This window comes from Dipodomys spectabilis, unplaced genomic scaffold (assembly GCF_019054845.1).
Source record: "Dipodomys spectabilis isolate Male_0828 unplaced genomic scaffold, ASM1905484v1 ptg000728l, whole genome shotgun sequence".
In the NCBI taxonomy this organism is placed as follows: Eukaryota; Metazoa; Chordata; class Mammalia; order Rodentia; family Heteromyidae; genus Dipodomys; species Dipodomys spectabilis.
The window spans coordinates 1,077,193-1,100,875 of NW_024871405.1; the positions used below are offsets into that span (position 1 = coordinate 1,077,193).

General features: G+C 64.3%; 1 protein-coding gene across 1 annotated transcript; it reads right to left on the reverse strand.

Moving 5' to 3' along the window:
- Positions 1–8: 8 nt before the first annotated feature.
- Syt8 (synaptotagmin 8) lies at positions 9–23,464 on the reverse strand. Its single transcript, XM_042672628.1, has 15 exons — positions 23,359–23,464; positions 21,920–22,084; positions 21,631–21,724; positions 15,695–15,761; positions 8,779–8,866; positions 6,980–7,001; positions 4,734–4,800; positions 2,024–2,126; positions 1,763–1,929; positions 1,358–1,456; positions 1,103–1,261; positions 812–979; positions 579–684; positions 347–480; positions 9–242 (listed from the first exon to the last, which is right to left on the reverse strand). Exons 1-15 carry the CDS (start codon positions 23,462–23,464, stop codon positions 9–11), a joined length of 1,779 nt encoding a protein of 592 aa, XP_042528562.1.
- Between the last annotated feature and the right edge of the window lie 219 nt (positions 23,465–23,683).

Sequence of the window (23,683 nt, forward strand, 5' to 3'; positions counted from 1 at the left end):
GCGCATCTTCAGGAGCCAGGCACAGGCAGGCGCAGGCGGGGCTTTAAGGCCAGGACAGCGTCCACCTCCCTGGGGGGCCGCAGACTGTGCCACTGAGTGATGGGCCTCCGAGCATGGGCCAGCATGTCCGCCCAGTGCTGCAGCGGCTGCCCCGAGGCCCGGGCGCCCAGCAGCACCTTGCCCACAGGCTCAGCCCGGAGATGTGGGCCACGGGCCCAGACAGCTAGCACCAGGTCCACACTCTGCAGAGACGGGCCGGGGTGGGGAGAGCACGTGATCAGCCCGGCCACGCGTGTGCACACGTACCAGCCACTGCCCCTCTGAGCCCTCCCCGTCAGCTGCCCACCTGGATCTGACTGGCTGGCACTGGGAAGCTGAAGGCCTGGTTGAAGTAGGGGGCAGCTGTGCCCTTCCGGGGAGAGGTAGTCCTCTTCTTCCATTTCCTCTGGTTCAGCATGAGCTGGACCTTCACATAGGGCTCTGGAGGCCCACAGGGGACAGGGGAGGTCTCACCATGGAGAGTCCAGCACGAGGTTCCCAACCCTTTGTCCACCCAAGAGGGCAGAGGTGGCTCTCACCTGCCAGCCTGGGACCCAGGCCGCGGGCCTCCAGCACCACCACCGTCAGGCGGCCCGAGCCGGGCACGTACTGCAGCGACAGGCACAGCTCGCCGCTCCGCTCGGGCTGCAGGCGGTGGGAAGCCGGGGGAGCTCCATCCAGGCCTGGGGCGCTCAGCCCCCGTGGGCCCTCCCCTTGAGCCTCAGTCTCCCCCCAGGGCACGAGGCCGGGCTCCCCTCCAGCTCTGCCTCACCTCCACCGTGCCAGGGGGGCCCAGCTGGTACCAGCGCTCCAGAACATGCTGGAGGTCCACGGCGGCCAGAGGCAGGTGGAGTTCCCCCAGAGGCTCGTGCTCCGAGAAGCGCCTGAAGTCCAGCAGCCGCACCTGCAGGGCTGCTCGGGGCAGCTCTTCCCGCGGGACCTGTGGGTAGGGCTGTGAGCCGGGGCCGGGCCACGCCGGTCAGACCCTGCACCCGCCCAGGCCAGCCCGGCTCCGTCTCCCCCACCCGCCCCCACCCACCCCCACCAGCCCAGCGAGACTCACGGGGAAGCAGCAGGTTTCCTCGAACACGGGGCAGAGCGTGCCGCGGTGCACCTTGCTCTCGTGCCCTCGCCCGGCCTGGGTGGAGATGCTGAGGCGCGCGTAGGGGTCTGCGGTGCCCTCGGCCCGCAGGTCTGCGGCGCGCTTCAGACCCACTTTGATCTGGGAACCGCAGGTGAACTCAGCCCGGGGGGGGGGGGAGGGCAGCGACCCCCCCCCCCCCGCCCCGCTTCATCTAGCCCGGCAGAGCAGCCTCACCTCCTGGCACGCAAAGTCATACTCTAGAGAGAGCAGGATGCGCCCCCGCTGCTGGGCCCCCCCAACGCTGGCCTCCAAAGCGTCCACATCTGGCTGCACCTGGATGCGCGGGGACAGAGCAGACTGTGTGGCTGGGACCACAGCACGCGGGACCGTGCCCCATGGGCTCCCGGGCCGCGGCCCCACGCCTAAACCCAGCACTCACCACCCCCTCTTCCAGGCCCGGCCACCGGAGGGGCTTCACCAGACTGTTCAGCCGCAAGCAGACACGGGGCAGCTGGGGCCCCATGGCCTTCCCCCAGGGACCGACCTCTGTCCCTCCTTTGCCCCGTGTCCCCCTCCCCCTGGGGCATCCACCTCCTCCCACCGGTCGGCGTGGGCCCCTGCCTCCTGGCAGCTCCTCACCAGGTGCGCGGCTGTGCAGCTGGAGATGCGGCCCAGGCCCACGGCCTCCTTGTCCCCCGGCTGTTTCCGGCGGCGCTGGCGGCGGCGGCAGTGGAGAGCGCAGAGCAGACAGGTGGCAGCGAGGACCCCCGCAGCCAAGGCCAGGGCGAGAAGACCCCAGCCGGGCCCTGGCCAGGCGTGGGAGGCTGAGGTCTTTCCATGACCTCGGGCCTCCCTGGGCAAGGCCAGCCCCACGCCCCCGTGGGGGGTCCCACCACTCACAGGGGGTTCTGGACACGAGGTCTGGAACCAGCCCAGGCGTGGCTGTGGTGCCGGCCGGGGTCGGGGTTCCGTGGGGGTCTGGCGTGAGCCCCATGTTCCGCTCCTGCAGGTTGGGAGAGGGCTATCTGTGCAAGGGCCCTGGGGCCTCTGCCGGCCATGCTGCTGGGGCAAGGAGGACGCCTGGGGTGGCCAGGCTGGGCTTGGGAACCCAAAGAGAGGAAGGCGCTGGGCCTTGGCCAAAGCAGTGGCTAGTGCCCAGCCTCCTGGCCACCTCCCGCCCCCAGCCCCAGCCACGTAGGCCAGGCCTGGGCAGTGGGGTCTCTGCCCTTGCTGGCACTCTCGCATGGACTGTCCCCCTCTGCAGGGAGCCCGGGCCTTCCCCAGGGTTCATCTCATCCTTGGGAGAGGGTCTGCCCCCATGGGAGAGCAAGCCCATCCCCCTACCCTGCCCCCCGGCCCACCAACGTGTCCACACGCAAGCCACAAGCGTGCCCACGGGTAAACCACAAACGTGCCGCCGGGTAGACCTGTTCACTATGGCCCTGGGCCCAGAAGCATTTGGGACATGAGGAAGGGGCTGTGTGGATCAAAGGGAGCCCGGGGTCCTGGGATCGGGGCCGGGCCTTGCTTGAGCAAGCCCGGCTGAAGCACTTCCCTGGCATGGGCACTGGGCCAGCAGTGCCTGGAGAGACGAGGGCGAGGCAGGGGGGGGGCCGGGGGGGCACGGGAGGGCCAGAACATTCCTGTGCTCTGACTCACTGCCTGCCCAGACTCGCTTACCTGCCTGCCCGGCCACCTTGGCACCTGCCCGGACGGCGGCACCCCACCTGCCCGGGGCCCTGGGGAGGCCGAGTACCTGGCAGGCCAGCTCCTCCCACCCAGGAGCAAGGAAGAAAGGGAGGCAGCTGCTGGACAGGCCTCTCCAGCTGTGCCCACAGAGCCTGCCGCCGCCTCTGCCATGCCCAGCAGACTGGCCGTCAGGGCCCAGAATGGGGATGAACAGGTGTTGGGCTGGCTGTCACCCCTACCTCTGTGCTAGAGCCTGGTGAGAAGAGAGGGCTCCACAGTGAACCCCAACATGAGATCCGCAGCAGCAGCAGGGCTGTGCTGCCCAGTGCACGGAGGGAGGCATGGTCCCGGAGCCACACACCCCTCAGAGCCGGGGGAGACCCCGGCAGGAGGGCAGAGCGGGGGGGTGCCCAGCCAGGGGCACAGAGGGCAGGGCCTGGGTCCAACGCCGCTCTGCCCGCCTGAAGTTTGTGCCGCTGCCTTGGGATTTGGTGATGGCCCTGGTCTATCATTCAGTCGTGAGCACCCGAAGATGGTGGGGGAGAGGGCTCTGAACTTTCAGGGCATGCAGCCCCCTGCCCGCCGCCCACTTTCTTTCTGGGGCCACTACAGATGAGCCCTGCAGCTGGCATGTGGCTCTGAAGCTCCCTGAGGGCAGTGGTAGCACTGATGGGCAGGAATTTCTGAGGGTCTCGTGGTGTCCCTAGAGCAAGGCAGCCTCCCCCACCCAGAGGCCAAGGGCATCTTTTTTATACCTGTGCACTCTGGAAATATAATGTTATTGATTAAAGGGTTTTGCAGCGGGGAGGGGGGCTTTTGGAGTGGGTTGATGGTTGTGGGACTTGAACTCAGAGCCTGGGAGCTGTCCCTGAGCCATCTTTGTGCTCAAGGTTAGCGCTCTACCACTTGAGCCACGGCACCACTCCCGGTTTTTGAATGGTTAACTGGAGATAATGAGTCTCACGGAGACTTTCCTGTCCAGGCTGGCTTTGAACTGCGATCCTCAGGTCTCAACCTCCTCAGTAGCTAGGATGACAGGTGTGAGCTATGGGTGCCCAGCTGTTTGAGGTTTTTTTGAGTTGGGATCCATTGCCACACGATCTCCGTGTTTATGTGCACATGGGCACCTCTCCCCATACCCTTGTTTGGCCTCTCTCCCTCGGTCTGAGAGCTGGCAGGCAGGGACAGGGAGGGCCTTGGAGGATGAGGGGACGGCCTTTCGGAGCCGCCTGGTGGAGCTCCCTGTCAGAGCATCACAGGGGCTGCCTTGGGAAGGCCTGGAAAACTTGTGGTCCCTCCGGACCTCCAGGTTCCCGTGGAGGTAAAGGTTTGGGCGGCGTGCAGCCACCAGGTGGCGCTGTCCCCCCTACTGGCTCCAGCTGCTTGGCTGTGCCCAGCCTCTGGATGGGGTCTGGGGGGGAAAGTGGGGGGGAAGGACCCGAGAGCCCTGGGCAGGACACACATGAGGAGCAACTCATGGGCACCGTGCCCGGGGGGTCTCTCTCTCCCCTCTTCTCTTCCCCAGGGACTCAGCTGCCCATTGCTAGGACAGTGCCACGCTTGCTGTCCATCTGTGACCCTGCTAAAGAACTATCTCGTGACGGGCCCTGTCAGACCCCGGAGCCCTCCCCTGTGGTTCCTCCCCACCCAGGTCCTCCCTGGCCCTTCCCCGCCCGGGCTGCTCAGCCCTGCCTCCTCTGGGGAGCCCCCAGCCCTACACCACAGCCCCCTCCCCTCCCAGCACCTCTCCCAGCTGGACCCCAGCAGAACAGCAGCACTGGGTCCCATGGCTCAGGACTTGGGCCTGTTCTCCAATTCCTCCCCAAGTTCCACAGGGCTTGTTGGTCTTCCAGGGGAGCGCACGGCTCAGGCCTCTCCCGGGAGGACCGGTCCCCCCACGTGGGGGGCAGCACCCTCTCACCTGATGCCCGCCGTTCACCGTGGTCAGCTGGCCTCGGCCGGCCCTGCTATCGGACAGCGCGTGGGGCCTGTGGCCGGGGTTTTGCGTTGGCTCCGTCTGGAGTGGAAGGAAGGGGTGTGGGAGGCAGGGCTTTGGGGAGCCCCACCTCATGACTGGGGAACTCCCCTGGGAAAGAAGGCTCCCCCCTCAAATCCTAAAGCCCGGTGTCTGGATTCTCGCTACTTCCAGGGGTCCTGAGCACCACCGGGCTCAGCAGGAAGGGGTGAAGGGCGCACGGGGTGGGCCTCTGTAAGGCGCGGCCGTGGGCTGCCAGCCCCTCAGCCTGCTCACCTGGACACAGTGCTGGCCATGCCACCGCCCAAGCCTCCCCTGGGTTCTGGGTTTTGTCGGGCAGGGCGGGGGGCGTGAAGCCCAGGGCCTGCCACAGTGCAGTCTAACCTCAGAGCCGACTGCTTGCTTCTGTTGGGCCTGGGCAGGGTTTGCCGTCCAAGTGCGAGCCCCCGGTGCCAGGCCAGTAGATCAGGTCTGGTCACTTCAGGGCCGAGGCCAGGATGGCTCACCAACGCCTTATCTGTGGCTGGCGCCGGAGGTGGGACCAGTTAATGCTTAACGAGAGTCGTCCAGCCGAGGCAGGCCACAGGACGGGGCAGGCAGAGGCCAGGCTGCGGGGTCCTGGGGGGCTGAATGGCTCCGGCACGTCACCCCACATGGACACGTGCAAGGGTCTGTCCCCTGGTGCCACTCCAACCCGAGATTGCAGCTGCTCTCTTATTCAGCCTGGGCCCAACAAGACCCCCAGCCGAGGAGGCCCCTGGGAGCCCCAGGCCCGGACCCCGCGGAGCCCCGAGCCCCGAGAGCTGCTCCCCCGACCCGGCTGTATGGGGGCTTTGTGCCTCTCCAGAAGAAGGGCGTCCGCGGCCAGACGGCGTCTGAGGTTCCCGGGCAGGAAGGAGAAAACCAAACAGAGCTGGCAGCCTGAGGGCCGGGCCGACGGCCCCCAGACAGCGGCTTGGCAGCCAGCAGCCCGTGGAGGGCTGGCGGGGCTCCTGGGGGGGGGGGGGGCTTCCTTTGAGGGCCTGGGGAATGTTTGAGGTAAGAACTCTGGCTGGGGAGCGGGGAGCCGCTGGTGCAGACGCTGCCAGGGACCAGGCCCGCTGGGTCAGCACGCGGGCCCTCTGCCCACGCCGACCCCGACGCACGGGGCATGCTGCTCACCTGGAGCCTGGCGTGGCAGGGACGGGCCTCTGTGCTTCCGTCCTAGCCCGTGTGTGCCTCGGTTACCCTTGATGCTGGCTGTCTGCATCCCAACATCCTGGCATCCCAGTGAGCCTGTACCCCACCAGCTAAGCACATGGTGTGACAGTGCCCTAATCCCTAATCATCCAGGGAGTCTGGGTCTCCCACCTGAAAGCCGCACCGGGGCAGCACCAGCCGCGGCCCAGCCTGGGGGAGCTTGTGCTCAGGCCCCAGAAGAGGTCCTGTGCCCGAGCCTGGGCAGCGCTTTGCACACGGTGGCTACGCAGCTGAATCCTTGGGTGTGCACCCCGCATCCTGCCCACCTGTACCCCGTTTCCGGGATGCAAGCCCATCGTGGATGGCTGTGTGCAGGCAGCCCTGCCGTGTGAGGATGCTCCCGGAAGTCTCCGGAGCCTGGGGTCCGGGCCTTCATTCCCTCTAGCGTTGGGGTCCCCGTTGTTCAGGGCAAGCCTGGAGTTAGTATCTTTGTGCTTGTGAACACCCAGAGTGCACCCCAGCTGACCCACGGCCCGGGGGTCTGGGCGGAGGGCCGCTCTGTTCCACACCGCCTGTACCCAGCTTTCTGGGCACACCGATTCACCTACTGACACTTCACCCGTGGCCCAGTGAGCTGGCCCGGGGCCGGGGCCTCTTTTCTGTGTGTCCCATTCTCCCGGGTCCGGCTCTCTGTGTGCCATTCGTCCCTGCACTGGGCCGCCCACCCGCCAGCCACCCTGGTGTCTGGATCTCTACCTGCCGGACGAGGCCGGTGCTTCCCTCCGTGGCGGATGGGCTGAATCTGCGCTTTGCACCCCACTAATCCCAGTGCCTGGTTCCCCACGTCCCGCTGGGCTCAGGTCTCGTCCCTGTGCCTGGCTAGTGGAGTGTCTGCCCTGTATCTATCAGCCCCGGGTTTTTGCCTCCGGCACCCGTGAGTGAGTGTGTTTCCCGGGCGTCCCGCACCTGTGGCTCATTGTCGGAAGTCCCTTCTGTTCTCTATGCCTGCTTACCTGAGCACCTTGGTCTCTATGCCTGGAAGGGTGGGGTCGCTGGGTCACATGGGCTTAGTATCTGGGTTCCTGCACCCCATAAGCTTTTGTGTCTTGTCCCCGCACCCCAGGAACCCAAATGCCAGGTCCCTACAACCATTCCCTGAGCGTCTGACTCCGGAAGCCACTTCTGAGCATAGCTGAAGCCTTGTTCTCCCTCAGCTGGAATCCAGGTCCCTGTACCTCGCCCCCACTTCACCGCGGGGACCCCCTGAGCACCGCTAGCCTGCCTTTCTTGTGTTTATAGCATGCAGCTGGGGGCTCTATGACCTGAACCCCACTCCTGGAGGACCGGGGAACGTATCCATCCTGACCTGCTACTTCTGGTGCTCATCTGAATACCTAAGATGATGTAACCCCGGGAGCTGGGCACCCCAGTTGCTGTGTGTCTGGGTGCCTGAGACACCCAGCCCCCCAGAGCCCTGCTCGCATCCTCTCCGTGAGAGCAGCTGCCGCTCCTTCTGGGCCTCCATCAGAGAAGCAGGATGCTCTGCACACAGGCACCCCTGGTCGCCTGAAGCTGGACACAGCCCTGCCCCTGCAGAGCCGGGGGAGGGGGACCCTGTCCCCCGTAGACACCTGTCTGTGCCCAGGCCCCTTGTCTGGGGTGGCTGGACAGACCCCTTGTCCTCAGCCTGGGTCCTGAGACAGCTCCTCTTCCTGGGAGCGCCCCCTCTTAGGCCTGAAGTGCCACGTAGTGAGTGGTGTGCACCCGGCCCCAGATCCGTGTCCTCTTCTCCACCACCCACATTTTGGACGGCGTGTCTTCCTTCCCCCGGGGGCGCTGGAAGCCCCCCTCCGCCCCCGCCTGTCTCTCACGTAGACCCACATCCCACAGCGACGGCCCTGGCAGCAGTTCTGAGCTCTGCCGTCTGGGCTGCCCATTAACCATCCATCACCGGCCAGCGTGCGGCCGGCAGGAGTCTGTGAACCCATTCATGCCTGCTCTGGGCAGGCGCTCCACCTCCGGCACTGGGAGTGCTGGGCCCCTTCCCTGGGAGCCCCACAATCCAGGAGTGTGCCCGGGAGGTAAACCCTGCTGATGGCCAGGAAGCCGGGCGGCCTGCACCCTGCAGCTCTGAGTCCTCGTGCCCGGGAATCCAGGGGTCCTGTCTTTGGTTGTGTGTGCTGGAGTCGGGGTGCTGTCGCCGCACCTCGCTCTGAGTGTGCACATCAGGCTGACCCAGGAATCCGCACAAGGGTGCCCTGCTCCCTCGTCAGCCCGCGAGGCGGCCGCGCCGCCCCCCAGGCTCCCGGGGCTCCCTTAGAACCACGTCAGGACTCAGCCCCCGGGTGGCCTGTCCGTGGGGCGTCTGGGCCCTGTTCACGCACAGCCCGTCCACCCCTGTCACGGAGTCTGTGCATTGTCACCGTGTCCCACCGCCTCGCCAGGCACATTCCGGGGTCTGGCCGGAGGCCAACACAAACGACTCAGCTGCTGGCGTGAGCACTGTGCGGAGAGCGCCACGGGGAGGGGGCCGCGGGCTAGGGGCACCGATCAAAGCCTTCCCTGTGCACACCGGGCCCCCTGGCCAAGGGCGTGCTGGGAGCCAAGCCCACCCCCCAACAGAGGCGTGACTGCCAGCAGGAGCGGCTGTGTGCACAGGGTGGAAGGTTCCAGACCCTCTACTGCGGCAGCCATTTCCTGGCCAGGCTGTTCCACCGACTGACTGCCTGGCCAGGAAGTGGGGGACACGGGCTCCAGACTCGTTACTCCCAGGGCAAGGCCAGGCTCAGGGGACAGAGACCCCACTGCCCACCTTGGACCTTGCTGGAGGTGCTCAGGGCCAAAAAGGCCCCCGGCAGGCGGGTGTCCAGCTGCCGCAGCCCTGCGCACTGGGCCGTGCCCTGGAGGACACGGGCCAGGTCACCCCGGTGTCAGAGGATGGCAGGGATGTGCCTGCGGCCTCCTGTGATCTAGGGGAGTCTGGGTGTCACACGGGCAGCTCCCGGCTTGGGTGAGACAGCATCTGGACCCTCACCTTCTGGGATCTTTATGAGACCCAGGAGCTGGCCAGGCACTCCCAGTGATGGGGGGGGCGCAATTTTCTCTGGGTGGTGGGCCCTCCTTGGTCTCTGGGTGTTGGGCCTTCCAATGTCCCTGGGTATGAGGGACAGTCCATGGTCTCTGGTGTGAGGGAGGGTCTGTGGTCTCTGGTATGAGGGATGGTCTGTGGTCTCTGGTATGAGGGACAGTCCATGGTCTCTGGTGTGAGGGAGGGTCTGTGGTCTCTCTGTGTGAGGGAGGGTCCGTGGTCTCTGTGTGAGGGAGGGTCTGTGGTCTCTGTGTGAGGGATGGTCTGTGGTCTCTGTGTGAGGGAGGGTCTGTGGTCTGTGTGTGAGGGATGGTCTGTGGTCTGTGTGAGGGATGGTCTGTGGTCTGTGTGTGTGAGGGATGGTCTGTGGTCTGTGTGTGAGGGAGGGTCTGTGGTCTGTGTGTGAGTGAGGGTCTGTGGTCTCTGTGTGAGGGATGGTCTGTGGTCTGTGTGTGAGGGATGGTCTGTGGTCTCTGTGTGTGAGGGAGGGTCTGTGGTCTCTGTGTGAGGGATGGTCTGTGGTCTCTGTGTGAGGGATGGTCTGTGGTCTCTGTGTGTGAGGGATGGTCTGTGTGTGAGGGATGGTCTGTGGTCTGTGTGAGGGATGGTCTGTGGTCTGTGTGTGAGGGATGGTCTGTGGTCTCTGTGTGAGGGATGGTCTGTGGTCTGTGTGTGAGGGAGGGTCTGTGGTCTGTGTGTGAGGGATCGTCTGTGGTCTCTGTGTGAGGGAGGGTCTGTGGTCTCTGTGTGAGGGATGGTCTGTGGTCTCTGTGTGAGGGATGGTCTGTGGTCTCTGTGTGTGAGGGATGGTCTGTGGTCTCTGTGTGAGGGATGGTCTGTGGTCTGTGTGTGAGGGATGGTCTGTGGTCTGTGTGTGAGGGATGGTCTGTGGTCTGTGTGTGAGGGATGGTCTGTGGTCTCTGTGTGTGAGGGATGGTCTGTGGTCTGTGTGTGAGGGATGGTCTGTGGTCTCTGTGTGTGAGGGATGGTCTGTGGTCTGTGTGTGAGGGATGGTCTGTGGTCTCTGTGTGTGAGGGAGGGTCTGTGGTCTGTGTGTGAGTGAGGGTCTGTGGTCTCTGTGTGAGGGATGGTCTGTGGTCTGTGTGTGAGGGATGGTCTGTGGTCTGTGTGTGAGGGAGGGTCTGTGGTCTCTGTGTGTGAGGGAGGGTCTGTGGTCTCTGTGTGAGGGATGGTCTGTGGTCTGTGTGTGAGGGATGGTCTGTGGTCTCTGTGTGAGGGATGGTCTGTGGTCTGTGTGTGAGGGATGGTCTGTGGTCTCTGTGTGTGAGGGAGGGTCTGTGGTCTGTGTGTGAGTGAGGGTCTGTGGTCTCTGTGTGAGGGATGGTCTGTGGTCTGTGTGTGAGGGATGGTCTGTGGTCTCTGTGTGAGGGAGGGTCTGTGGTCTCTGTGTGTGAGGGATGGTCTGTGGTCTCTGTGTGTGAGGGAGGGTCTGTGGTCTGTGTGTGAGGGATGGTCTGTGGTCTGTGTGAGGGAGGGTCTGTGGTCTGTGTGAGGGATGGTCTGTGGTCTGTGTGTGAGGGATGGTCTGTGGTCTGTGTGTGAGGGATGGTCTGTGGTCTGTGTGTGAGGGAGGGTCTGTGGTCTCTGTGTGAGGGAGGGTCTGTGGTCTCTGTGTGCGAGGGAGGGTCTGTGGTCTCTGTGTGAGGGATGGTCTGTGGTCTCTGTGTGAGGGATGGTCTCTGGTCTGTGTGTGAGGGATGGTCTGTGGTCTGTGTGTGAGGGATGGTCTGTGGTCTGTGTGTGAGGGATGGTCTGTGGTGTCTGTGTGTGAGGGATGGTCTGTGGTCTGTGTGTGAGGGATGGTCTGTGGTCTCTGTGTGAGGGAGGGTCTGTGGTGTCTGTGTGTGAGGGAGGGTCTGTGGTCTGTGTGAGGAATGGTCTGTGGTCTGTGTGAGGGATGGTCTGTGGTCTGTGTGTGAGGGATGGTCTGTGGTCTGTGTGTGGGATGGTCTCTGGTCTGTGTGTGAGGGATGGTCTGTGGTCTGTGTGTGAGGGAGGGTCTGTGGTCTCTGTGTGAGGGATGGTCTGTGGTCTCTGTGTGTGAGAGAGGGTCTATGATCTGTGTGAGGGAGGGTCTGTGGTCTGTGTGTGAGGGATGGTCTGTGGTCTCTGTGTGAGGGATGGTCTGTGGTCTTTGTGTGAGGGATGGTCTGTGGTCTGTGTGTGAGGGATGGTCTGTGGTCTGTGTGTGTGAGGGATGGTCTGTGGTCTCTGTGTGAGGGATGGTCTGTGGTCTCTGTGTGTGAGGGAGGGTCTGTGGTCTGTGTGTGAGGGAGGGTCTGTGGTCTGTGCGTGAGGGATGGTCTGTGGTCTGTGTGAGGGAGGCTCTGTAGTCTCTGTGTGAGGGATGGTCTGTGGTCTGTGTGTGAGGGAGGGTCTGTGGTCTGTGTGTGAGGGATGGTCTGTGGTCTGTGTGTGAGGGAGGGTCTGTGGTCTGTGTGAGGGAGGGTCTGTGGTCTCTGTGTGAGGGATGGTCTGTGGTCTGTGTGAGGGATGGTCTGTGGTCTGTGTGTGAGGGAGGGTCTGTGGTCTCTGTGTGAGGGATGGTCTGTGGTCTGTGTGTGAGGGATGGTCTGTGGTCTGTGTGTGAGGGATGGTCTGTGGTCTGTGTGAGGGAGGGTCTGTGGTCTGTGTGAGGGATGGTCTGTGGTCTGTGTGTGAGGGATGGTCTGTGGTCTGTGTGTGAGGGATGGTCTGTGGTCTGTGTGTGAGGGATGGTCTGTGGTCTCTCTGTGTGAGGGAGGGTCTGTGGTCTGTGTGAGGGATGGTCTGTGGTCTGTGTGAGGGGTGGTCTGTGGTCTGTGTGTGAGGGAGGGTCTGTGGTCTCTGTGTGAGGGAGGGTCTGTGGTCTGTGTGTGAGGGAGGGTCTGTGGTCTGTGTGTGAGGGAGGGTCTGTGGTCTGTGTATGAGGGTTGGTCTGTGGTCTCTGTGTGAGGGATGGTCTGTGGTCTCTGTGTGAGGGATGGTCTGTGGTCTCTGTGTGTGAGGGATGGTCTGTGGTCTCTGTGTGAGGGATGGTCTGTGGTCTGTGTGTGAGGGAGGGTCTGTGGTCTCTGTGTGAGGGATGGTCTGTGGTCTGTGTGTGAGGGATGGTCTGTGGTCTCTGTGTGAGGGAGGGTCTATGGTCTCTGTGTGTGAGGGATGGTCTGTGGTCTGTGTGAGGGATGGTCTGTGGTCTGTGTGAGGGAGGGTCTGTGGTCTGTGTGTGAGGGATGGTCTGTGGTCTGTGTGAGGGATGGTCTGTGGTCTCTGTGTGTGAGGGATGGTCTGTGGTCTCTGTGTGAGGGATGGTCTGTGGTCTGTGTGTGAGGGATGGTCTGTGGTCTGTGTGAGGGAGGGTCTGTGGTCTGTGTGAGGGAGGGTCTGTGGTCTGTGTGAGGGATGGTCTGTGGTCTGTGTGTGAGGGATGGTCTGTGGTCTCTGTGTGTGAGGGATGGTCTGTGGTCCCTGTGTGAGGGATGGTCTGTGGTCTGTGTGTGAGGGATGGTCTGTGGTCTCTGTGTGAGGGATGGTCTGTGGTCTGTGTGTGAGGGGTGGTCTGTGGTCTGTGTGTGAGGGATGGTCTGTGGTCTGTGTGTGAGGGATGGTCTGTGGTCTCTGTGTGAGGGATGGTCTGTGGTCTCTGTGTGTGAGGGATGGTCTGTGGTCTCTGTGTGAGGGATGGTCTGTGGTCTCTGTGTGTGAGGGATGGTCTGTGGTCTCTGTGTGTGAGGGATGGTCTGTGGTCTGTGTGTGAGGGAGGGTCTGTGGTCTGTGTGTGAGGGATGGTCTGTGGTCTCTGTGTGTGAGGGAGGGTCTGTGGTCTGTGTGTGAGGGATGGTCTGTGGTCTCTGTGTGAGGGATGGTCTGTGGTCTCTGTGTGAGGGATGGTCTGTGGTCTGTGTGTGAGGGATGGTCTGTGGTCTGTGTGAGGGATGGTCTGTGGTCTGTGTGTGAGGGATGGTCTGTGGTCTGTGTGTGAGGGATGGTCTGTGGTCTCTGTGTGAGGGATGGTCTGTGGTCTGTGTGAGGGATGGTCTGTGGTCTCTGTGTGAGGGAGGGTCTGTGGTCTGTGTGAGGGATGGTCTGTGGTCTGTGTGAGGGATGGTCTGTGGTCTGTGTGTGAGGGAGGGTCTGTGGTCTCTGTGTGTGAGGGAGGGTCTGTGGTCTGTGTGTGAGGGATGGTCCGTGGTCTCTGTGTGTGAGGGAGGGTCTGTGGTCTCTGGGTGCTGGGGTTCTCTGTGGTCTCTGGGAGTAGGGATGGTTCATGGTCTCTGGAAGCTGTTCAGACTGTCTGGAACGTGGCCTGGTGTTCCCTGGGTGTCTCTGGGGGAGGAAGGGCCTGGAACTGCTCTAGGCGATGCTGCTCTTGGGACCTGGGGGTATAGACCCCAGTCTGGAGACACCTGCTTTCCCACTCTGCCGGTCTTCCTGGGGTGCTGGGTGGCCAGCGTGATGCTGGCCCTGCTCTGCTGCTCAGGATGCAGGCCCTGCCCCTCGTCACTACGACCCCTCCCCAGGACCCCCTAGGTTGGGGCCATCTCAGAGGCCTGGTGGTCCAAGAGGGACAAGGGGTGTCCTCAAGCAAGTTGGGCCCCTTCCTTGGTGGTTTCCTGAGGGTGGTGTCGGCCGGCCAAACTGAAGCCCTAGACCTGCTTGGCTGCAAGGGGCCGGGACCGCGAGAGAGACCGGCCAGGGCCAAGGTCTCTGGGGTCAAGGTGAAGGCCGGGTGGGGGTCGCCACAGGCTGCTGCTCCTTTCTCCAGACACAGGGCAGCCTCACCACAACTCCAGAGGGACAGCTGAGAGGGAGGGAGTGTGTGTGTGTGTGTGTGTGTGTGTGTGTGTGTGTGTGTGTGCATGTGTGTGTGCATGTGTGTGCACGTGTGTGTGCCTGTGTGTGCGTACGTGTGTGTGCGTGTGTGTGTGCATGTGTGTGTGCATACGCGTGCGTGTGTGTGCCTGTGTGTGTGCGTGTGTGTGCGTGCGTGTGTGTGCGTGCGTGTGTGCGCGCACGTGTGTGTGCCTCTGTGTGTGTGCGTGTGTGTGTGCATACACGCGCGTGTGTGTGTGCGTGTGTGTGTGCCTGTGTGTGTGTGCCTGTGTGTGTGTGCATGTGTGTGTGCGTGTGTGTGCCTGTGTGTGCCTGTGTGTGTGTGTGTCTGTGCGTGCATACGTGTGTGTGCGTGTGTCTGCCTGTGTGTGCATACGTGTGTGTGCCTGTGTGTGCATACGTGTGTGTGCCTGTGTGTGTGTGTGCCTGTGTGTGCATACGTGTGTGTGCCTGTGTGTGTGCATACGTGTGTATGCATGTGTGTGTATGTTTGTGTGTGCGCACGTGTGTGCGCACTGGGGCTAGACTCAGGTCTAGTCATTATCCCCTAGCTTCTTTTTGCTCACAGTTGATGCTCTACCTCTTGAGCAACACCTCCACTTCTGGTTTTGTGGTGGTTAATTGGACATAAGAATCTTTAGGGTTTATCTACATGGGCTAGCTTTGAGCTAAGATCCTCAGCCTTGAGTGGCTAGAATTACAGGATGAACCTCGGGTGCCCAGACCAGAGGAAGAGCCTGCTCTGTCCCTCTCCGGGGCCTAGCCCTTGCTCGTGTTTGGGGAGCCCCGGCTGGGCTGCCCCAACCCCTCTGGTGGTCTACAGGTGAGCACGGCTTGGTTCCGGGGTTGGGAGCCGGAGGCTCAGGATGGGGCCTCCCTCTACAGGCCCAGGACTCATCCCACAGGCAGCGACTGGCCCGGTCTGAGCCTGGCTCCCAGCTCCCCCTGCTGTCCGCTGGACGCTCCTGGAGAAGGCCTGACCTCCCGCTCCAAGGCCCCTGCTCCCGCCCGGCAGCAGCCTGGCTCCACCTTACGGTCCGTGGGCGTTGGGCATCCCAGCACCGGAGCCTGGCTCTCCTCCCCGGGGGCTGCCCTGGGGGGGGTGCAGCACCCACCCTCCTGAGGGTCCTCTCCCACAGGGGTCGCATTCTTCCTGGGTCTCTGTCCTGAGGAACTGGCTGGGCGGAGCTCTAGCAGCCCTTCCCCTGCGCTGCCCGCCCACCACTCCAGGCCCATGTGAACGGAGCCTCGGCTCTCTGATCTAGGATGGTCCTCAGCCCAGGCCTTGAGGGCCTGTGAGCCCAGGTATGGCTGGCAGAAGAAGCCGCCCAGAGCACGGGCCACGCCATGTTCCCAGTGCCAGGTAAGGAAGGCCGGGCGGGAGCCCTGCACCCTGCTCACACCTGCAAAGCTAGCTCTGCAGGAGGCTGAGATCTGAGGATCCAGCTTCAATGAAAGTCTGTGAGACTCTGATCTCCAATGAACCACCGGAAAACCAGAAGTGGAGCTGTGGCTCCAGTAACAGAGCATCCGCCTTGAGTGGAAAGCTCAGGGACAGTGCCCAGGCTCTGAGTTCAAGTCAAATTAAAAAGGAAATAATGGAGGGAGGGAGGGAGGGAGGGAGGGAGGGAAGGAAAGAGCAGATGTGCTGTCATTGAGAGAGTGGACGGTCCAGCAGGTGCAGAGGCCACCAGATGGACGGTGAAGGGAGAAGTCGCGTCCTGTCCTGACTGACTGCCCCATGCGCCAGGCATGCAGATGGACAGACCGAGGCAGGGCAGACTGGCCTTCCCGTCTGCGGGCTCACCTGACTCCGGGACGCAGGTATGGCTGCCGGAGGACACGGGGGAGGGGACAGAGTCCACAGGACCCAACTAAGGAGGGCACAAGAGGTAAGGAAGTCAGAGGGGCGCCGGGGCTCGCACCTGTCACCCTAGCTACCGAGGAAGCAGAAACCTGCTTCCTCACTCAAAGTCGGCCTGGGCAGGTAAGGCTGTGAGACTCTTTCCCTCAAAAGCGAGCCAGGAGTAGAGCTGTGGCTCAGGTGGCAGAGCACCAGCCCCGACGAAGAAAGTGAAGGGGGATAGCGTCCAGGCCCCGAGTTCAAGCCCGGAGACTGGCACAAAGCAGAACAGAGCAGGAAGTAACAGAGCTCAGGTGTCAGGCCGCAGACCCACCGTGGAATGGGAGCCGGCACACACGCACACGGGACACGCCGGGGCGGGGGGGGGGGGGCAGCCCCAGCCCAGGCCAGAGGCCGGAGGCGCGGGCCAGGGGGCGTGGCGTCTCCAGACAGTGCCCACCCAGAGCCCAGCGCCTCCCCACCTTGCCTGGCTCTAACCACAGACACGGTCTGCCACTTGGGGCCAGAACCAAACCTCGGCCCCTCTGCGGGGGCCCGGGTGGTGCAGCCTGCCCTCCCCTGGTTTTCTGAGATGCCACCCCTCCTTCCTCCTCTCCATCCTCCGCTCCTCCAGTGGCCCATGCCCTGGGTCTGCCCCGGAGCTGCCTCCGCAGGGCCGGGTCTGGGGCAGGCCAAGGGTGGCTGCGGGGTCTCCAAGGGCCCGTCTCTACCCAAGCACCGGGCACCTCAGAGCCTGTGACCTGCCCATCTTCCATCTTCGCCTCGGGGTGCTAAGCGTCCTCCCCTGGAGGGGCTGTGTGTCCATGTCCCATTGCAGGGTGGGACCCACAGCCCAGCACCATCTTGGAGGACAGCAGGGATGGCGTTGTGAAGCATACTGTCCACGCTTGCCCAGGACACGGGGTGCCCGTGACAGCACCCCGGGGCACCCCACAGCCTCGTTGTCACAACCTGGCCATGGGCTGTGCAAGTGACAATACAGCACAGGGGCCCAGGGGCCCGCTCAGTCCTGTCTGCCACCTCCTCCTCCCCTCCCTGCCGCAGGTCCCCCACACAGGGCCGCTCCCAAGAAGCTGGGGAAGGGGCCGGGGCCTGGCAGGGCTGGATGGTGGGCGGCAGGGGGGCTCCCCCACATACACCTGCCCCTTCGCCTCCTCTTCCTGGGGCCTGGCCTGAGCTGGAGAGGTGCTGGTGGGCCGGTTTGCCTCCTCCTGGCGCCACAGCCTGGGGTGCTGGGAGTGGGCACAGTCCTGCCTGCGTGGGCCCCCGAGGGCCCTGCAGCCCTCGGTGTGTATCAAATAGCCCTGTAAGGCCCGTACCCCGAATCCACGTGGAAGGGGACGGTCCCTCAGTGGGGGTGGTCTTTGAGGGGACAACCGGGAGCCGGGAGCAGATGGCTCACGCCTGTCATCCTCGCGACTCTGGAGGCTGAGGTCTGAGTCGTGATTTGAAGCCAGCCCGGGCAGCAAAGCCCAGGAGAGTTTCTTTTTTTTGGGGGGGGGGGTCTGGTCGTGGGGCCTGAACTCTGGGCCTGGGCGCTGTCCCTCAGCTCTTCAGCTCAAGGCTAGCACTGTACCACTTGAGCCACAGTGCCACTTCCGGCTTTTTTCTTTTTGCTTATGTGGTGCTGAGGAATCGAACCCAGGGCCTCAGGCATGCAAGGCAAGTGCTCTACCACTGAGCCACCTTCCCAGCCCCCTCCCCCCAGGAGAGTTTTGACTCCAACTAATCACCAGCAGGAGAGGTGTGACTCACGTGGTAGAGTACCACCTTGAGTGAAAGAAGCCTCGTGAGAACACAAGACCCTGAGTTCAATCCCCAGTACACCCACATGCACACACACACACACATGCGCACACACACACATGCACATGTGCACACAGCAGCTGAGGAAGCATGGTCATAGGCTGGTCCTAACCACATGACTCTGCCCCGCAAGAGGACACGTCCAGGCGCGAGCACTGCATGGTGGCCGGCAGCAAGCCAGGGAGGAGCCGGCCAGGCGAGCTGCGGGAGGAGGACCCCGGCCCAACTCCTCCACCTCATCTGTGCTCCAGCGTGGAGGCCGGGCTGCTGTGCTGCTGCCTGTGCTGCTGCGTTGCACGGGCTCCCACCCCGGGGCGCTCAAGCACCAGGTGTGGTTCAGATGTGAGCCCGGGCGCTGAGTGAAGCAGCCGGTCCCACACTCCACCTGAGTGTGCCAGGGAGGAGGAAGGGGCAGGGCCCACACAGCTGTCAACCAAGAAGCTCCTGCTCCAGGGCAAACGGGACCCCTCCAGAGGGCCAGGGCAGCCACCCACCGCAGGAGATCCTGAACCAGACCCGCACGCGGGCACTGAGCAAAGAGCAATACCGAGGGGTATCTGAGTATAATGCTTCTATTGAAAGTGGGCTGGCCTCTAACTGCCTCTTCCCTCCCACCGCACAGACTCAGTGCTGGGGAGAGCAGGCTCTGGAGGCAGTGCTGGGAGGGGGAGGGGCTGGAGGCAGTGCTGGGAGGGGAGGGCAGGCTCTGGGGGCTGTTCTGGGAGGGGGAGGGCAGGCTCTGGGGGCAGTGCTGGGAGGGGGAGGGGCTGGAGGCAGTGCTGGGAGGGGGAGGGCAGGCTCTGGAAGCTGTTCTGGGAGGGGGAGGGCAGGCTCTGGGGGCAGTGCTGGGAGGGGGAGGGGCTGGAGGCAGTGCTGGGAGGGGGAGGGCAGGCTCTGGAGGCTGTTCTGGGAGGGGGAGGGCAGGCTCTGGAGGCAGTGCTGGGAGGGGGAGGGCGGGCTCTGGAGGCTGTTCTGGGAGGGGGAGGGCAGGCTCTGGAGGCTGTTCTGGGAGGGGGAGGGCAGGCTCTGGAGGCTGTTCTGGGAGGGGGAGGGCAGGCTCTGGAGGCAGTGCTGGGAGGGGGAGGGCGGGCTCTGGAGGCTGTTCTGGGAGGGGGAGGGCGGGCTCTGGAGGCTGTTCTGGGAGGGGGAGGGCGGGCTCTGGAGGCAGTGCTGGGAGGGGGAGGGCGGGCTCTGGAGGCTGTTCTGGGAGGGGGAGGGCGGGCTCTGGAGGCTGTTCTGGGAGGGGGAGGGCGGGCTCTGGAGGCAGTGCTGGGAGGGGGAGGGCAGGCTCTGGAGGCTGTTCTGGGAGGGGGAGGGCAGGCTCTGGAGGCTGTTCTGGGAGGGGGAGGGCAGGCTCTGGAGGCTGTTCTGGGAGGGGGAGGGCAGGCTCTGGGGGCAGTGCTGGGAGGGGGAGGGGCTGGAGGCAGTGCTGGGAGGGGGAGGGCAGGCTCTGGAGGCAGTGCTGGGAGGGGGAGGGCAGGCTCTGGAGGCTGTTCTGGGAGGGGGAGGGCAGGCTCTGGGGGCAGTGCTGGGAGGGGAGGGCGGGCTCTGGAGGCTGTTCTGGGAGGGGGAGGGCAGGCTCTGGAGGCAGTGCCGGGAGGGGGAGGGCAGGCTCTGGAGGCTGTTCTGGGAGGGGGAGGGCAGGCTCTGGAAGCTGTTCTGGGAGGGGGAGGGCAGGCTCTGGAGGCTGTTCTGGGAGGGGGAGGGCAGGCTCTGGAGGCTGTTCTGGGAGGGGGAGGGCAGGCTCTGGGGGCAGTGCTGGGAGGGGAGGGCGGGCTCTGGAGGCTGTTCTGGGAGGGGGAGGGCGGGCTCTGGAAGCTGTTCTGGGAGGGGAGGGCAGGCTCTGGAGGCAGTGCTGGGAGGGGGAGGGCAGGCTCTGGAGGCAGTGCTGGGAGGGGGAGGGGCTGGAGGCAGTGCTGGGAGGGGGAGGGCAGGCTCTGGAGGCAGTGCCGGGAGGGGGAGGGCAGGCTCTGGAGGCTGTTCTGGGAGGGGGAGGGCAGGCTCTGGAGGCTGTTCTGGGAGGGGGAGGGCAGGCTCTGGAGGCTGTTCTGGGAGGGGGAGGGCAGGCTCTGGAGGCTGTTCTGGGAGGGGGAGGGCAGGCTCTGGGGGCAGTGCTGGGAGGGGGAGGGCAGGCTCTGGAGGCTGTTCTGGGAGGGGGAGGGCAGGCTCTGGGGGCAGTGCTGGGAGGGGGAGGGCAGGCTCTGGAGGCTGTTCTGGGAGGGGGAGGGCAGGCTCTGGGGGCAGTGCTGGGAGGGGGAGGGCAGGCTCTGGAGGCTGTTCTGGGAGGGGGAGGGCAGGCTCTGGAGGCAGTGCTGGGAGGGGGAGGGCAGGCTCTGGAGGCTGTTCTGGGAGGGGGAGGGCGGCCTCTGGAAGCTGTTCTGGGAGGGGAGGGCAGGCTCTGGAGGCAGTGCTGGGAGGGGGAGGGCAGGCTCTGGAGGCTGTTCTGGGAGGGGGAGGGCAGGCTCTGGAGGCTGTTCTGGGAGGGGGAGGGCGGGCTCTGGAGGCAGTGCTGGGAGGGGGAGGGCAGGCTCTGGAGGCTGTTCTGGGAGGGGGAGGGCGGGCTCTGGAGGCTGTTCTGGGAGGGGAGGGCAGGCTCTGGAGGCTGTTCTGGGAGGGGGAGGGCAGGCTCTGGAGGCAGTGCTGGGAGGGGGAGGGCGGGCTCTGGAGGCTGTTCTGGGAGGGGGAGGGCGGGCTCTGGAGGCTGTTCTGGGAGGGGAGGGCAGGCTCTGGAGGCTGTTCTGGGAGGGGAGGGCAGGCTCTGGAGGCAGTGCTGGGAGGGGAGGGCGGGCTCTGGATAGCACCAGGACAGCTCAGGCACACAGCTGTCAACATGGAGTCATCAGCACAGGGGACAAGGTGGGAAAAGATAAAAAGGAAGAAGGAAGAAGGAGTGGAAGGAAGGAGGAAGGAGAGGAAGGAAGGAAGGAAGGGAGGAAGGGAGGGAGGGAGGAAGGGAGGGAGGGAGGGAGGGAGGGAGGGAGGGAGGGAAAGAAGGGGAGAAGAAAGGCAGAAAAAAAGGAAAAGAAAATAGGGAGGAGGGAGAAATGGATGAAATAAGGAAAAGAAGAAAGGAGGGAGGGAGGGAAGAAAGGCAAGAGGGAGGAGAGATTAGGGAAGGAAGGTGGGAGGGAGGAAGGAGGAGGAGCAAGGTGGGAGGAGGAAGGAAGAGGAAGGAGTAGGGGAAGGAGGAGGAGGAAAGTGGGAGGAAGGAGGGAGGAGGAGGGAGGTGGGAGGGAGAAGGAAGGAGGTGAGAGAAGGAGGAGGAGAGAGGAAGAGGAAGGTGGGGAGGAAGGAGGAAGCTATGTCCCCCTGGGGGGGGCAGGTAGGAGAGGGAGGGGGTGTGGGGGGAGCAGGAGAAGCCCCAGGTCCCCAGGTCCCCAGGGAGGGGGTGTGGGGGAGCGGGGAGGGAGGGGGTGTGGGGGAGCGGGGAGGGAGGGGGTGTGGGGGAGTGGGGAGGGAGGGGGTGTGGGGAGCGGGGAGGGAGGGGGTGTGGGGAGCGGGGAGGGAGGGGGTGTGGGGGAGCGGGGAGGGAGGGGGTGTGGGGGAGCAGGGAGGGAGGGGTGTGGGGAGCGGGGAGGGAGGGGGTGTGGGGAGCGGGGAGGGAGGGGGTGTGGGGGAGCGGGGAGGGAGGGGGTGTGGGGGAGCGGGGAGGGAGGGGGTGTGGGGGAGCGGGGAGGGAGGGGGTGTGGGGGAGCGGGGAGGGAGGGGGTGTGGGGAGCGGGGAGGGAGGGGGTGTGGGGAGCGGGGAGGGAGGGGTGTGGGGGAGCGGGAGAAGCCCTGGTCCCCCATGCGGGCGGCACTTGGAGCCGCCTGCTGTGTGTGGCTGCAGCTGCAGGGCTCTTCCTCTGGCGGTGGCCGGCGCTGCCCGCGGCCAGCATCTGTGGCTGTCCGTCAGCAACGGACCCCCTGCCCCATCAGGCTCCTGTCCTCGCTGCCGGCCTTGCTGCCTCTCTCCACTCTAAATCCCCCTCATCCCCAGCCTCTCCTGCCCAAGCCTGAGGTCATCGGATGAGGGGCTAGGCGCGTCCCGTGTCCGTCCACGGGGTGGGGGGGGCACCTCGCTGACTCCTCACCTCCCGGCAGCGCCCGTGGCCGGCAGCCCCCAGGGAGCCTTGACTGTGTCCCTCACCACATAGAGCCGGGTGGTGGAGGGGAGACCCAGCAGCCCTGGGGTCCCAGGAGAGAGAAGGGGTACCTGCGTCCTCCTCCTCACCCGTGGTCTCCGCTGTGGGGAGCACAGGCCAGCATCTGCCTTGGTCACAGAATTAATTACATCTCCGTGCCCCTGGGAGATGGGACGCCTCCCCCGTCCCCACAGCCCCTCCCCCTGTCCTCCCGCACTCTGGGTGCTGGGGCCTGCACCTGCACGGTGCCCTCCTGACTCCCCATCTTCTTGGAGGCTCCCTGGCCAGCGGCCCATGGGCTGGGACCCCAGGAGCAGTGCGGTGCTGGGGCGCAGGGCTGCCTTGCGGCTGGTAGTGTGAACTTCCCAACGGGCCCGGCCGAGGTTGGGCTGGCGGGTTTGGTCTGGGAGAGAAGGCTGTGTCTGCTCCTGTCTGGCCGCTCAGGACTCCGCTGACTGTGTTTGTAAGGCTGGGACACAGCGTTGGGGGGGCTGAATGCCCACCCAGAGCAACTCCACATCTCGTTCACACCAGTGAGCAGCCGCCATCAGCCAGCACGGAGGCACAGGCTGACAAAGCAAATGCACAAACAAAGAACGATTCCTACGAATACCGCAGATTGAATCTACCGGGCACTGTGGATCACAGACTCACGCCTGTCATCCTAGGTACGCAGGAGGCTGAGGATCCCAGTTCAAAGCCAGCCCAGGACAGAAAAGCCCATGAGACTCTTCTCCCAGCAACGAGCCAGAAGTAGAGCTGTGGCTCAAGTGGCAGAGCGCCAAATCTGGAGTAAGCTCAGGGGCAGGCCCTGAGTTCAAGCCGCAGTCCCTGCACGTACACATGCATCGAATGAGACACCCGAGAGCCAGGAGTTCATCAAAGTCGCCGGGTGAAACTCTCCCTCCTCGGACTCGAAAAGGAGACCCTGCCGGCTGGGTCCGCCTGTGACAGACACCGCACCTCAGAGAGACACACCAGAATGGCTGCTCCAACCTGTGCCGTCCACAGAGGTAACACGTCCCTGCAGAGATGTTCCTGCCTGTCAGGACTACCCCAGCCCCGGCCTCCAGCCTCGGCCTCAGCCTCTGCCTGGGCCTCTCCACCCTCCAGCCTCAGCCTCAGCCTCCGTCTGGGCCTCTCCACCCTCTAACCTCTATCTGGGCCTTTCCACCCTCCAGCCTCCATCTGGACCTCTCCACCCTCCAGCCTCAGCCTCAGCCTCTGCCTGGGCCTCTCCACCCTCCAGCCTCCATCTGGGCCTCTCCACCCTCCAGCCTCCGTCTGGGCCTCTCCACCCTCCTGTCTTCGTGCATCGCTGCCTGTGCACAGCCTGCTGTTGTGTGAGTGTGTGAGAGGTGTGTGGATGAGGCTTACTGCTATGGATGAGGACTGGAGGGAGGCCCGAGTGGCTGGCGGCCTCTCCCCCGCCTCCCTGTCCCTGTGGCCAGTCCCCTCCCCTCCCCCGTGCCAGGCAGCCGGCGCACGGTGGCTCTGCATGGTGGCCAGGCCAGCTGTCTTCCAGTAGCCTCTCTCTGCGACACCCAGAACCCTCACACTGAGGCCTGCTCCCCGGTCATCCACAGCCCCTGTCCTGATGTCCTTCACCTGATCCAGTGCTCCTCCTGGCCTCCTGCCAAAGAGCCAGGCCTCTGCTCCTCCCTCACAGGGGCCTACGGAAGTCCCATCCAGGCCACTGGCCCTTCCACACCGAGTGGGCATCCCAGGGCGGGGCGTCCAGCCCCGTCTCCAGGAAGGCCGTCCCAGCATCTCGGGAAGCCATGCGGGCTGTGCAGCAAGGCCCCAGCCTCCTGCCCAGCACACGCTCACTGGCATGCATGTGCATCATCCGTCATCGTTTGCACAATCTACGTGACTCAGCGTGTAATATGTGAGTCATGCAAACCCAGAGCGGGCAGGGGTGGTGCATATTGTAACACTAGAGCTACGCAGGAGCCTGAGGCGGGAGGATCAGTGGACCCCAGGAGTTCAAGGCCAGCCT